Source organism: Sceloporus occidentalis, unplaced genomic scaffold, assembly GCF_023333645.1.
Source record: "Sceloporus occidentalis isolate IW3139 unplaced genomic scaffold, rSceOcc1.0.p SCAF_1, whole genome shotgun sequence".
In the NCBI taxonomy this organism is placed as follows: Eukaryota; Metazoa; Chordata; class Lepidosauria; order Squamata; family Phrynosomatidae; genus Sceloporus; species Sceloporus occidentalis.
This window is the reverse complement of record NW_028316981.1, coordinates 140,359,444-140,372,608: the sequence shown is the minus strand read 5'-3', so window position 1 is coordinate 140,372,608 and position 13,165 is coordinate 140,359,444. Positions and strand designations below refer to the sequence as shown.

The 13,165-nt window shown below is 35.1% G+C and overlaps 1 protein-coding gene across 3 annotated transcripts in view; it reads right to left on the bottom strand.

Moving 5' to 3' along the window:
• Positions 1–13,165, bottom strand: part of RPTOR (regulatory associated protein of MTOR complex 1) — a 539,367-nt gene that overhangs the window by 118,019 nt on the left and 408,183 nt on the right. For all 3 annotated transcript variants that reach the window (XM_089539327.1, XM_089539336.1, XM_089539347.1), the window contains one exon: positions 294–397. In XM_089539327.1, the coding sequence (XP_089395453.1) occupies positions 294–397 (104 nt within the window). The remainder of the gene's footprint in view (positions 1–293; positions 398–13,165) is intronic.

Below are 13,165 nucleotides of genomic sequence, written 5' to 3'. Positions count from 1 at the left end.
TCTTTTTGTCTAACATTTAAGTAACTGATGTAAAAACATCCTATGTGGAGCATGTCAAGGACAATTCAACAGGACATATTGAGGTGTTGAACACTTCATTAAAAAGACTATACTAGACCACTTTTATATAGAAACAAATTTATCCTAATGACTTCTCATACCACACACCTCAGTTTATTACTCCATGCAAAACTAGATGCATGAGGATGGTACCCCCAAAAAATGCATATCGGTTGGCCTTCGGCACAAAGCCAAGTGAATATAACAGGAGACATAAAGTTGAGGCAACTTACCCCACTTGGTGTATGTGCATGCCTTTATTCGTTGGACTGGCTGGGGCAGACTGTGTGAGGGAAGAAGTGTCAAGGATGCGCTGGGGACGAGCATTTACAGTTGCCTAAGGGGGAAAAAAGAATTTAAGAACTAAGAGAGAACAGAAACTGTCAAAGAAGCATTGTGGAACTCGGCTTCAAGGCTGTTGTGGCACTGCTACACAACTTATACACCTGCCATAGAGGGGTCCACTTGAGGCCTGTTAATACAGTATGCAATTTCCCTCCCTATAATGCATTAATATCTACACCGGTACTATACACTGTGTGGTGAGAGAATCTGACAGAGAAGCAATAAAATTGAAACATTATGACTGGAATGAAAAATTAATTAAATTATCAATGTGACAATAATGGGTGTGTGTGTCAAAATATGTAGACTGTCTGAGTTCAAGGTCCTTTACACGTATTGTGTCAGCATATTTCTAGGAGCAAGGACATTTATTTCGCAAACAAAGGGACATGTGTGAATAACACCTGAATAAGTGGTCCACCCTGTGCAAAACCCCCTAGTCTCCAGGGCTGAAAAATTACTTCCTGTTTCCATAACTGGAGTCCCTTAATGATAAATTTTCTTGAGATATTGGGTTGGTGTAATAGCTTTTAATGCTATTAAAATGCAGGGAAATCAGTGCAGTTCTTGTGATTCCCAGAAGGCACATAGATAAATCTTATTCATAACTTTTAAATATTTTGGACGAGAGATAGGGGCAGAAGTCAGGAAAAACTGAAGTACCAGGTTTCTAATGTAGCAGAACCTTCTGTTATACTGCAGGGATCTCGCAAATCCCAAACAGGCTGAGCTGATGGCCATTAAGATCCCACAATCAAACAAAAACAAAAAGAGGTGTAAAGAGCTATTAACAAAGCTTTTGGGAATATGGAGAAATAAATAGCATAAACAGCACACAGTGTTCCAATAGTATCTGCATTTGCACTTTGCACCCAAAATGGCTAGGTACATGCTTGAAGACTGAAGCTGTTGTGCTTGAGAGCACATATTATCTGTCCATCAGCACTCACCTTGTTGAACTGCCCTTTTGAGGTGGCTTTCTTCTCTCCTCCCTAAGCCACAAGGTTATGAAAAGAAAGATTTGCACCATGCTATTTTTTTTATAAAAGAAAATAGTCAAAGCCTTTGTGAATCTCATGGCTGTGAATGCGAATTTGCAATGATACTATTCCTGCCTCAGCTATGAAAGTGTGAGAAGCTGCTGCAAGCGTTGACAGGTTACATCTGAGGTCAAGCTGTAAAAAGCCGGCCATGGATTTCCTAGACAACAAATTCTATTTATTTATTGACAGAATACAGTTGAATGCAGTTTGTTCTAAAGGATTACTTGAAAAAAAATAACACTCAGGTATTCATCTATTCCATTAAGGACACACACTCAAAGATAAAAAACCAGAATATTTTCTTCTAGAACTGGAAAAAAAAACTTTATCTGGCTGATCATGATCATTAAATGTTGTTTTGAACTAACACATCATACCAGAACTGGCAAACTCCTCCGTTTCCCTTTTCCCAACATACTTAGAAATCATAAGTCAGACACAGAGTGGAAAGTTTCTCCTATGTTATGAACCTCCCCCCCCCACCAAACCCTTTTAAAATTTATATTTATGCTGAAAAGGGAATGTTTATTACACATACTTTAATGATAAGCTGACATTGAAATTTATGTTATATTATTACGTTAAAAAAATTTGCTAGAAAAAAGTTGAAATTTCTCATTCATGGTTTTACTTCCGCTCCCCATTTCTTCTTATTTTGAGTTTGGGGGAGAAGGAAACAGCTGCACTAATTTTTAAAAAATTATCACCCATCCAATGCATTAAGAGAAAGCAAGTTTAAAAATAACACATATACACAGAAAGGACACAGGAAGCAAAATGTTTCCTGGTGGCATGATATCAGTAAAAGAGGTTGGAGAAAGAGGGTACAAGAGAATAATAAAAAAGCTGGACTAAATCTCAGTCCCAGACTCCAACCTCCAAATTATTAATTTAAAGCTAACAACAACAACAACAACAACAACAACAACAACAAAAGTTAACCAACACTCCAGCAAGCTCAAAAGAGATTTCTATAACCTTTGAAAGACAATCAACATTTCCAGTTGCAATAACCCACTGTCCCAGATCCCTCTAACAATATGATTTATATGGAGCTCTAAAAGGGTGTGTATATAGATATGTAGATGGCAGCTAACCACTCCTTTGGTATTAAAGTCTCAGCTACAGTACTGTCCCCAAAGAGGAGAAAATAAATCCTAAAAATGCAAGGGAGAATGGACAGGAAAAGCTAGGAATGCCTCCACAGCTGACAAATAGGTAAAGCAACTAACAGACAAGGAGGAGGAGTAAAAATCAAAAGCAGGGATCAGCAAGTAAAATGTCACTCAGAAAGAGACTAAGGACAACAAAAGACTGGCTGACAAACAGCTGGTCAGTAATCAGAATTAAACAGCTGATCATCAGCAAGAACATTCACAGGAGGGGGAGCAAAAATAGCCACAGGTTTCCTCTTCCTGTTCTTCCCTCCCTCTCTTTTTTGTTGCTGCCTGCTCCACTGACTGCTACTGCCACCAGCTACCATGAAGTGAAGCACTCTGCTGAGGATGGTAGGGAAGATAACAAAATGGGTCAGGAGGAACACTGTAGCAATTTCCCTTTGCCTTAATTGCCTTAATATACAGTAGTTCTGAGGAAAACATCATACAATTACATTTAAAGGAAGTATACTTTATGTTATGGTTTAACTTTTTTAAAAACTGTAATTAACTTAACACCAACACTGGTCTCTGGTTGGACCTAAGTTGGAAGGATAGATTCAGATGCTCTTTTATTTTCTTTGGAGAGTGTGCTCTATGAGTGAAGCTGGAGGGCTGTGAAAAATGTAGAAGTGGCCCTAAAGGCCTCCATATTGCTGTCATGGAAACATTCACTATTCCTGCTTCCTTGCCATTCGTGTATCAATGATGGTACTGAAAAAAGGGAGCCCTTGGGGTGGAATTGAAAAGTTTTCAATTAATTTCTCCAGTGGATTCCATATTGTTGAGAGAAATATTCCAGCATATTTTTTTCATGCAGCTAACCCTCTTTCTAATTCTACAATTGTACAGTATATACCTTTGGATTTAGTAGTTCCTTTACTTTGGCTTTCCCCTTTACACTACTTTTAGATTACCCTGCCCAAAGCGTTACATTACAGGTTCAACCTCGTATATATAACTAATACTGAAACAAGATCCAATACTTCAGTCCAAAGATACTGTTATCAGGCATCTACCTCAATGAATCCACTACACTTAATTTATATTAATAGCCCAAAACATTGCTATAATATGTATAGATGGCTCCTATTTGTCCCAAAATTTACATTTTATGAAAGCATTTGCCATTACAGACACAAACAACCTGATTTTATACATACCCCCCCCCCAAAAAAAAACCCCTTTTGTTCTGTTAAATATTCTAAAGTTAGGACTTCCTTTTTCCTAAAAGATCACAGCAGTTGCTAAATTCTCTAGATGGAATGTATTACCAGGATTTGTGTATGAGACTGTTGTGATGGGAGAGCTTGGCTACCTGCATTAAAACAGTGAAATGTTGTAACAGTAAAGGCAAAAATTTTTGTAAACCAATTCCATAGCAAGTAAGATTTTTTATCCTTTTACATTTCTACAATTCATTGATTTACAAAAATACATTATTTTTCTGCTAAAAAGAATACATGGAAAGATGATCTAGAAGGGTGATAAAAGAAAACCCATCACAACCATGCATTCCACAAAAAGAAAACCCCATTCCCAAATCTTATAGACAATTTGGATTTTGTTTTTTTGTCTCATTGGGTAATCCACTGCCACACAATAAATAGTTTATGTCCAATACAGCAGCAGAGATTTCCATGTAGTATAAGCCCTACAAAACAGTTGAAGTCGAATTTCCAGCAGCTGCAGTACAGGCCAACTTTGTCCCAGTTGTGAACAACCTATTTGAGGAATACGCTCTAAATTGCTCTGGCTGAAGAATAAATGGATGGTTTATCCCCACAATACTCATACCACATCCATTCTTTCTAGGACAGAAGACAGTGAATAATGGAGCCTGCTGGAGTGGTGCTTATTCATGCATGGAATGGCTTGTCATAGAGATATACCACATAGGTGTGCTCAGTGTCAGTTTCTAACACATTCATAGAAAATAAATGAAGCAATCTGAGAAACTTCTTTATAAATTGTAAATATTATGCACTAACACCATGTTCATTTCTTTCAATTATACTACAAAAAGCAAAATGGTTTTTTTTTAAAGTTAAAAGCAAACTTATTAACTTCCATTAATGTCTTGGATCAAAAGATTTCACTACCTTAGTGGAAGGAAGACACTTCTGTTAATGTTGGGGGAAATTGATTTCCTCTCATCTTCTCAAAATTGGGTCTAGAGGGCTAGATTTCCTTTTAGAGGACTGGATGTCAGCAACCACATGAACAGAAGTGTCATCTCTAATCCATTCCCATTTTTTTAAGTGTTAATCAACAATATTGTCTATCTTTCATACTTGGCACAATTCAGTGCCTTTCACATAAGTGGGTATGTTCAGTCCTGTGAACCGTTTGAACTAATGCAATAGTAGCCACAATAGCTCAGGGACTTATTAGTTTCTTTGTTACAACTTGGATATCAAAGGTTTGCAATTTTGCTAATCTGGAAGAAAAATCCCTTGACTCACCAGTATGGAGCTATAAATAAGTAGGAAGAGGAAAAATCTATATGTCTCATTTTACTTTGTATCTAGCTTTTTACAGTGAAATTTAGCAAACTGCATAAAAACATTATAATATGGATGTTTCCTAATTTAAATAAACAGGGGCAACAAAATAATTTCTTTAGTACGCAGGTGTGTCAGCTGGTGGAAAGTGATGCATTGGATTAAACTGCTCTGTGAAGATTTGGTACCTGTAGGAAGCCTTGCATCCTGATCTTGATGTTCAATGCATGACCATATTTTATTAGAGTAAGTTTCTGCCCAGGTCCTTCTTTAGAATTATGGAGGATCTTAATTTGATGGATATATGGAGATATAAGTATCAAAATGCAAAAGAATTTACTTTTTTTTTGGAGGTTCATGATTCTTTTTCAAGAATAGATTTAGTTTTAGCGTCAAAATCATTATTAACAGTGATACAACCTATGGATATTTTGTCAAATTATGAGTCAGATCATAACATGATAAAATTGGAGTTTTATGAAAAAAAGAATAAATTTATTTGGAGAATGCAGGAAGACATACTAAAAGATGAAAATACAGCAGCTATTGTGAAAGAAAATCTAAAGTTCTATTTTAAAGAAAATCAAACGGAAGGGGTCAAAAAAACAACAATATGGGACGCAGGAAAAGCTGTGATTAGAAGAGTTTTTATAAAATTACAAATAGAGAACAGGAAAAAAGAAATGAAAGAGAAAATAATTTGACGAAAGAAATAAATGAGGAAGAGGAAAGATGGAAAAAAAATGGTGATAAAAAACTTAAGTGTGAAATAGATAGTCTGAAACTAGAGTTAAAGTTATTAGCAATAAACGAAATTGAGAGAAAACTTAGAATATTGAAACAGACGCAATTTGAATCAGGTAATAAGGCTGGTAAGTTAATGGCATCTAAATTAAAGAAAGAGAAAGAAAGGAAATTAATAACAGAAATATATGAGGGAGGTAAAGTAATAACAGATAGTACAAGGATAAAAGAGACTTTTGTAAAATATTTCAGTAAATTATATAAGGCAGAAAATAATAAAGAAATACAGAAAGAGAAAGTTGAGAAATATTTAGAAAGACAGAAAATAATCCCTATAAGCGAGGAATATAGACAAAATATAAATCAAATGATTACATCAAAAGAAATATCTGAAGCCATTAGCAAATTAAAAAATCAAAAAGCTCCTGGACCAGATGGCTTAACATCGATTATAAGAGAATGGAAGAGGTATTGATAGAACCTTTGAGAGAAACAATAAACGACATACAATTAAATGGGATACCAGATTCGTGGCAAAAAGCTTATATTTCTTTGATACCAAAAGGAGATGGTAGAAAACAAGAGGCAAGAAATTTTAGACCTATATCGTTGACTAATACAGATAACAAAATTTTTACTTCAATATTGGCAAGTAGACTAAAAAAATTCATAAGTATAATAATAAAGGATGACCAGAGTGGGTTTATCCCAGGAAGACAAATAAAAGACAACATTAGGATGGTATTGAATTTGATAGAACATTATGAGCAATACAGCGATCGAAAATTTGCAATGATCATGGTTGATGCCGAAAAGGCATTTGATAGAGTAGACTGGATTTTTATGTTAGAGACGCTTAGAAGAATGGGGATGGGTGATTTTTTTTGAAGTGGGTATCCGAAATTTATAACGTACAAAAAGCGCAAATATTAATTAATCAGGATGTCACTGAACCTATAACAATAGAAAGAGGAACAAGGCAGGGATGCCCGCTGTCACCTCTGTTGTTTGTCTTGACACTGGAAATTCTAAATAATAAGATAAGGAGCGAGGAGGAGATAAAAGGAGTAAAAATCAATAAGTTTAACATAAAACTTAGGGCATTTGCCGATGATTTGGGTTTTTTTTGGGAAGATCCGAAGAACGGAATAAAGCAACTGATTAAGGTAATACAAGAATATGGAGAGGTATCTGGCTTTAAGATGAACGTGGACAAAACATCAATATTAACAAAAAATTTAACAGTTACAGAAGAACAAGAACTTGAGGATATTTCAGGACTCAAAACGGTTAAGAAGGTTAAATATCTAGGGATATATATCACAAAAAAAATATTGAATTATATAAAAATAACTATGAAAAATTGTGGGAGGAAGTGAAAAAGGATTTATTAATTTGGTCAAAAAAACAATTTTCTTTATTGGGAAGAATTGAAATTTTGAAAATGAGTATTTTACCTAGGTTTATGTTTTTATTTCAAAACTTGCCTATCTTAAAGAATGAATCCTGTTTCAAGAAATGGCAAGAAGCAATACTAAAATTTATTTGGCAAGGGAAAAAGGCAAGAATAGGTTGGAAAATGTTAACGGAAGAGAAAAAAAAGGGGTGGTTGGAACCTGCCTAATTTGAAATTATACTATTATTCTGTATGTTTACAATGGCTTGAAGAATGGGTACTGTTGAGAAATGAAAAACTTTTGGAAATAGAAAGTACTGGAATGAGGTATGGGTATCATGCGTACCTATGGTATGACAAACAAAGGGTTAATGTGGATTTTCATAATCATTTTATAAGAAATTCATTATTTAAGGTATGGGTGAAAATCAGAAGGCAATTTTACAAACAAAAGCCCCTCTGGGTCTCGGTCCGGGAGGCTTTTTATAAAAGAACGAAAGAAGAAGGACAAAGATGGTTAACCTATAAGGACCTATTAAAAGTAGAAAGGAACAGTTTAGTTTTAAAATCTGATAAGGAGTTAGAAAAAAGAATTAATAAGAATTGGTTTTTGTACAGACAGATTTATGAAAGGTATAGATTGGATAAAAAAAGAGTGGGAATTTACAGATAAGAAAAATGAAATATACAATATAATCTTTGATGGTAAGAAAGGACACATTTCCAAATATTATAGATTATTAAAACAAAGGGATTTAGAGCATGAAAGTGTAAAAGACTGCATGATAAAATGGGCACAGGATATAGGAGAGGTGATAGGAATTGAGTTATGGGAAAAATCATGGCGAGATACAAATTCATTTACAAACTGTCAAAATTATAAGGAGAATTATATAAAAATGATGCACCGATGGTATCTGTCACCAGATAGATTAAATAAAATGTATAAAAATGGAAATACTAATTGTTGGAAATGTTGCAAAAAAAGAGGAACGTTCTATCATTTATGGTGGGGGTGTATAAAAGCAAAGGAATTTTGGATTAAAATTCATTCATCAATATCAGAAATATTAGGAATAAATTTTCCATTTAATCCTCTATTATATATGCTCAATATGACAGGTATTTTAAGTAAAGAAATAGAGAAAAAATATGGTCGTATAATTTTGTACATGGTCACAGTGGCCAGAATGACTTATGTGGCTTATTGGAAGCAAGAAAAAACCCCTACAGAAGAAGAATGGTTGAACAAAGTAGAAGACGCAATGGGGATGGACATACTAACAGCATCTTTAAGGGAGTTAAATAAGGAAAAGGTTGAAAGAGAATGGGAATGCCTAAAAAGCTATAGGAAAAGACTCATTTGATGGTATGAGATGGACAACTAGATAGGAAATGAAAATTAATATCACTATTAGTATACAGAAGTTATAATTGAATAACTATAAGGAAAAGAAGATTGCATATACTTTGAGGAAGCCATAATGTAAGAGAAGTCTAATAATACTAGAAATTATATGTTTTGTGTGTTTGTTTTACATTTTATGTTTATAGTTTATGGGGTTTATTGTTTTTAGGGTTATGTGTTTATATGTGTCCGTATATGTAAATATGTATATACATGTATATAATTACAAAAAAAAAAGAAAAAAAAAAAAGAAAAAAAAAAGAAAAGAAAAGAAATCATCTGGTGTTGTCCTAAAGTGTGTCTGGATACTAAAATACTATTAGACCAAAGCAGCTTCCCCTTGAAAGGTCTCTAATGAATGAACACAAAACTCAACAGTCAAGTTGAAGTATGTTTGGATCATTAAACTAAACATCATAAAGCATCAAATAAAATAAAAGCCTTTAAGATGTAGGTCAGGATTTAGTAGCTTTAATTTTCCATTTCCATGGATTCAAACTATCCCTTTTGTACAGTGGCTAGAAAATTGGTGCTTTGGATTTAAGAATTACTACAGTAAAAAGACCATGTATACAGCTTACTATACTGAGCTGACAACAGTGGAATTAATCTACGCACACAGGACTTAAAATTCAGAGGAAAACTGATGCTTGTTGAGAGTCAGAGAAATCTTCAATAAAACTGGTCACTACTACCAGTATTATTTCAGAGGTGTAGAATCAGAAGCACAACACAGAGGTGAAACAGATGGCCCTGAAGGGGGCAGCTTGAAGCTGCCCCTTCCAAAAACAGATTGGTGCAATGGCAAACACATGCCGCAGCCCCAATCCAACTTGAAGCCGGCTGAAAAAGGAGCAGCAAAGATCCACTCCTTTTTAAGCTGGCAAAAAGCTGGCTTTTTCTGCCATGCTGTGGTTTGAAGTCAGCTGCAAACCCCTCCAGCAGCATGAAGCATATAAACACTGTGTCGCCAGAGTGTCTTGCAGCTTCAGGGCATCGTCAGAGCATTCAGCTTGTAAACGCCACCCTCAGATGATGCTCTGAGGGTCATCTGTCAGACTGCTTAATTTACTTAAGAGAATATCTGAATCAACCTTTTTGATAAACTTTTTGTTAAAAACAGCTGTAACTTGTATGTCTTCTCTGCTTGATGATGCTTGCTGCATTACAAAGTAAATGTGATTTCTACTATATATAACGTCAATACTGTTTTATGGGATTCACTGCAAGGAATCGTAGCAAAATTTTTTTTGAATGCATGATAACTATATATTATACACCATTCTACCAAACAGTACAGAGCAATACCCTGCCAAAAAATCTAGCCATTTTCTGTACTTTCTTTATGGAGCCAGGAAAATGCATTGTACATTCTGGGATGCAGTCCAGAAGTTGTTACGTGAACAGAAAACATCAGTTACCACCAGGTTCAAAGACCAGTGGAAGAAGTATGCCAAATGTGAAACTCCACAATTTATTTATTCAACATGATGTTCTAACTGCTTAGACAGTGAGAGACACAAAGGGTGAGTGGCAGGTGAATAATTGGAGGCTACTGAAATCCTTGGCCACAAACGAGCTTTTCTGTTCCATTACTATTTGCCAATTCCGGCTTTTGCAATTTCCCTTATAAGACTGACAGTTCTTAGTCCACCACAATTTAGGCTGCCCTGAACCTCTCTGATAGTCATGGTGAGAAGCCTTTCGCCTCATACTCTGACTTTGTGCCCACATTTTGTGAGTCTTTCTTAGTAATATAACTAAAAGGAGTTCATAGGAAGGTTGACTAATTAACAAAATGGTTCCCACAAAACTGTATTAATGGATAGGAAAAGAGTTCATAGAAATGGAGATCACAGTCACCAGTCAGGTTTTAATAAATAAATTATTTACAATTCAAAGGGAACACTATCTGTTTATGTTTACGCTAACTAGATAACAAGGAAATTTGTGCTTCTTCTTTGAAGCAACAACATTTATGGCATGGCTTCTTCTTCCTGATTCAGAAATACGAAACATATTTGACTGCAGGTAATATAGTATGTGACACTGCCCTCACACATGAATTTCTACCTTACCTATATAATTTTGCAATGTTTTTCAAGATGAAAGGGAACACTAACCATGTCAAAAATATATATAATATAATTAGTTCACTAATGATCAAAATAGTGATTCAATCTTTGATGGACAAAGCTACCTCTGAAGAATATTGGTAACAAGAATTCTTTCTAATTTAAGGGAGAATCTACTATTTATTAGGTAGCCTTATGTCTCACCCAAGTTCTTGCTAGTTCAGTACTATTGTGCCACATCCAGTTATCTAAACTGAGCATGGCACCAGCTCTTTAGCAGCTATTGTATAATTAGAGTGACTTTTAAAAAAATGATTTATGAAGAAAATGTATAGGTGACTGAGCAGTGCCTCCCATTATATATACGTATGTATGGACATCATCCAGTACATAGAGTTGCAAATGCACAACTGTAGTGTGCTACAGATGTAAACAAATCAGCTTTAATTCCAATAGGCACATATAGCCAGTTGCTCCATAGAAGAATTCAAGAAGAATTCTTGAAAAGAGTTGCACAAAATCATAATCTGAAAAAATTACTCTTTCAGGCGACAAACAAAAAATCAAAATCTTAAAGAACATTAATTACTTTAAGATGGAAACAAGATGGCATTTGACCCCATCCAGGCTAGCTAAAATATATAAAACCCCCTATATGGTCTATTGGAAATGTGAAAAGAATTCGGGTAGTTGGCTCCACATGTGGTGGACATGTCCAGCGATAGAAAAGTTTTGGAGACAAATTCACAATCGGATACAATGTATTTTAGATATCTCTTTTGAATCCACCCCAGAGCTGTACCTGTTAAATATGACTGGTACTATTCAGTTAAAAGATCGAGCTAAATACTGGAAGCAAATTCTTTATATGATCTCAGTAGCAATTGGAATTGGAAAATGCCCGAGGTGTCTTCAACAGACAATTGGCTACTGAGAATGTTAGAAACTGCTGAAATAGATAAAATCTCAGACTCAATGGCAGGAGAATCAAATACTAAGTCTAAAGAACGTTGGGCAAAGCTCCTCTCTTACTGTGATAAAATTTGGAATTATATGAGTTAGATAAAATACACTAAAACAACTGGTTATGAGACAATTTTTTCATAAAGTTTTATTTTCACAAGATTTTCTTTTAAATGTAAGCTTTTGTATTTTTGAGGAAACAAAGAAAATGAAATATTTAATTTAAAAAAGAAGAAGTGGTTAAAGGTATATAGAAAGAAATGAAAAATAATGACGATCACCACCCTTAGTTTTTTTTTTTAACTTGGAAGGCCAACATTTGACAGTATAACTGTTTTTGTATAGCAAATTTGGAAGCTGCTGATTTATAGAAAAAATGCATACATGTTAAACTGTATTCTTTTGTATTTTAATTAATAAAATTTATTTTTTTAAAAAAAGAAAAAAATTACACTTTCCTCCTTGCTAAATCACACTGCTATGGCAAACGTGATTACATGGAATAGGCATACCCATGGTCCATTCAACTAAACTACAGTGGGCCCTCCCCTTATGCGGGGAATCTGTTCCAGACTCTCCGCGTAAAGGAAATCTGTGTATGCTCACACCCCATAGGAAACAATGGGGTGTGTGCATGTGGCGGCAGCGTGGCATGCACGCCATGGGTGTGCATACCATTGATTACATTGTTGTGCAGCTTCCGTGTAAGCAGGAAGCCATGTGTAGTGCACCCGCATACGGCACAGGCGCACTGTAATAAAGAATCCTGAACTATGCATGATCACACTGTAGATGTGCATCCACATCTTTTCATTCATAGCTTTATCTAGACCAAAAGTAGGCAAAGAATAGCTTTCTGGAGGTTGCTGGAATGCAACTTCCAACAGCCCAGTACAACTAATACTAGGGCTTGCTGGGAGTTGAAGTCCAGCAAGATCTAGATTTCTGCACTTTTCCCACACTGATCTAAACCAATGTAAGTGGGGTTTTTTTAAAATAAAAAAAGGAAAATCTTTCCATTGCCATGCTTTAGACATATCAGGAAACAAAGTTTTTGCTCTTTGCTCACATTAGACCGTTTCACTAGAACATCTGTACACTCACATGAAGTTATCAAAAAGATTCAAAGATGCTTAGTCAGGCCAGATGACTATGTAGTGGGATCTACATTCTCATTCTGGCTAATTATTACTATTATTATTTTAAAAAAGAGAAAATTACGACCTTAGGGGGAAATGGCTTCAAATGAAACATCTCCCTGGTGCAACTCTCATTTCATACTCAAGTATACACAATTTAAACATTATCAACCCTTGAATGAATCATCATCAAGAGAACTCATCTCAGATAGGATTTGTTCTGGCTGCTAATTTGTTGACCCAACCAGAAGTGCTTCAGCCAAGAACATAAAAAACACAATATGCCAATGCCTTTTAGTCTCAATCTGATGAAGTAGGGAGGAAAATATTT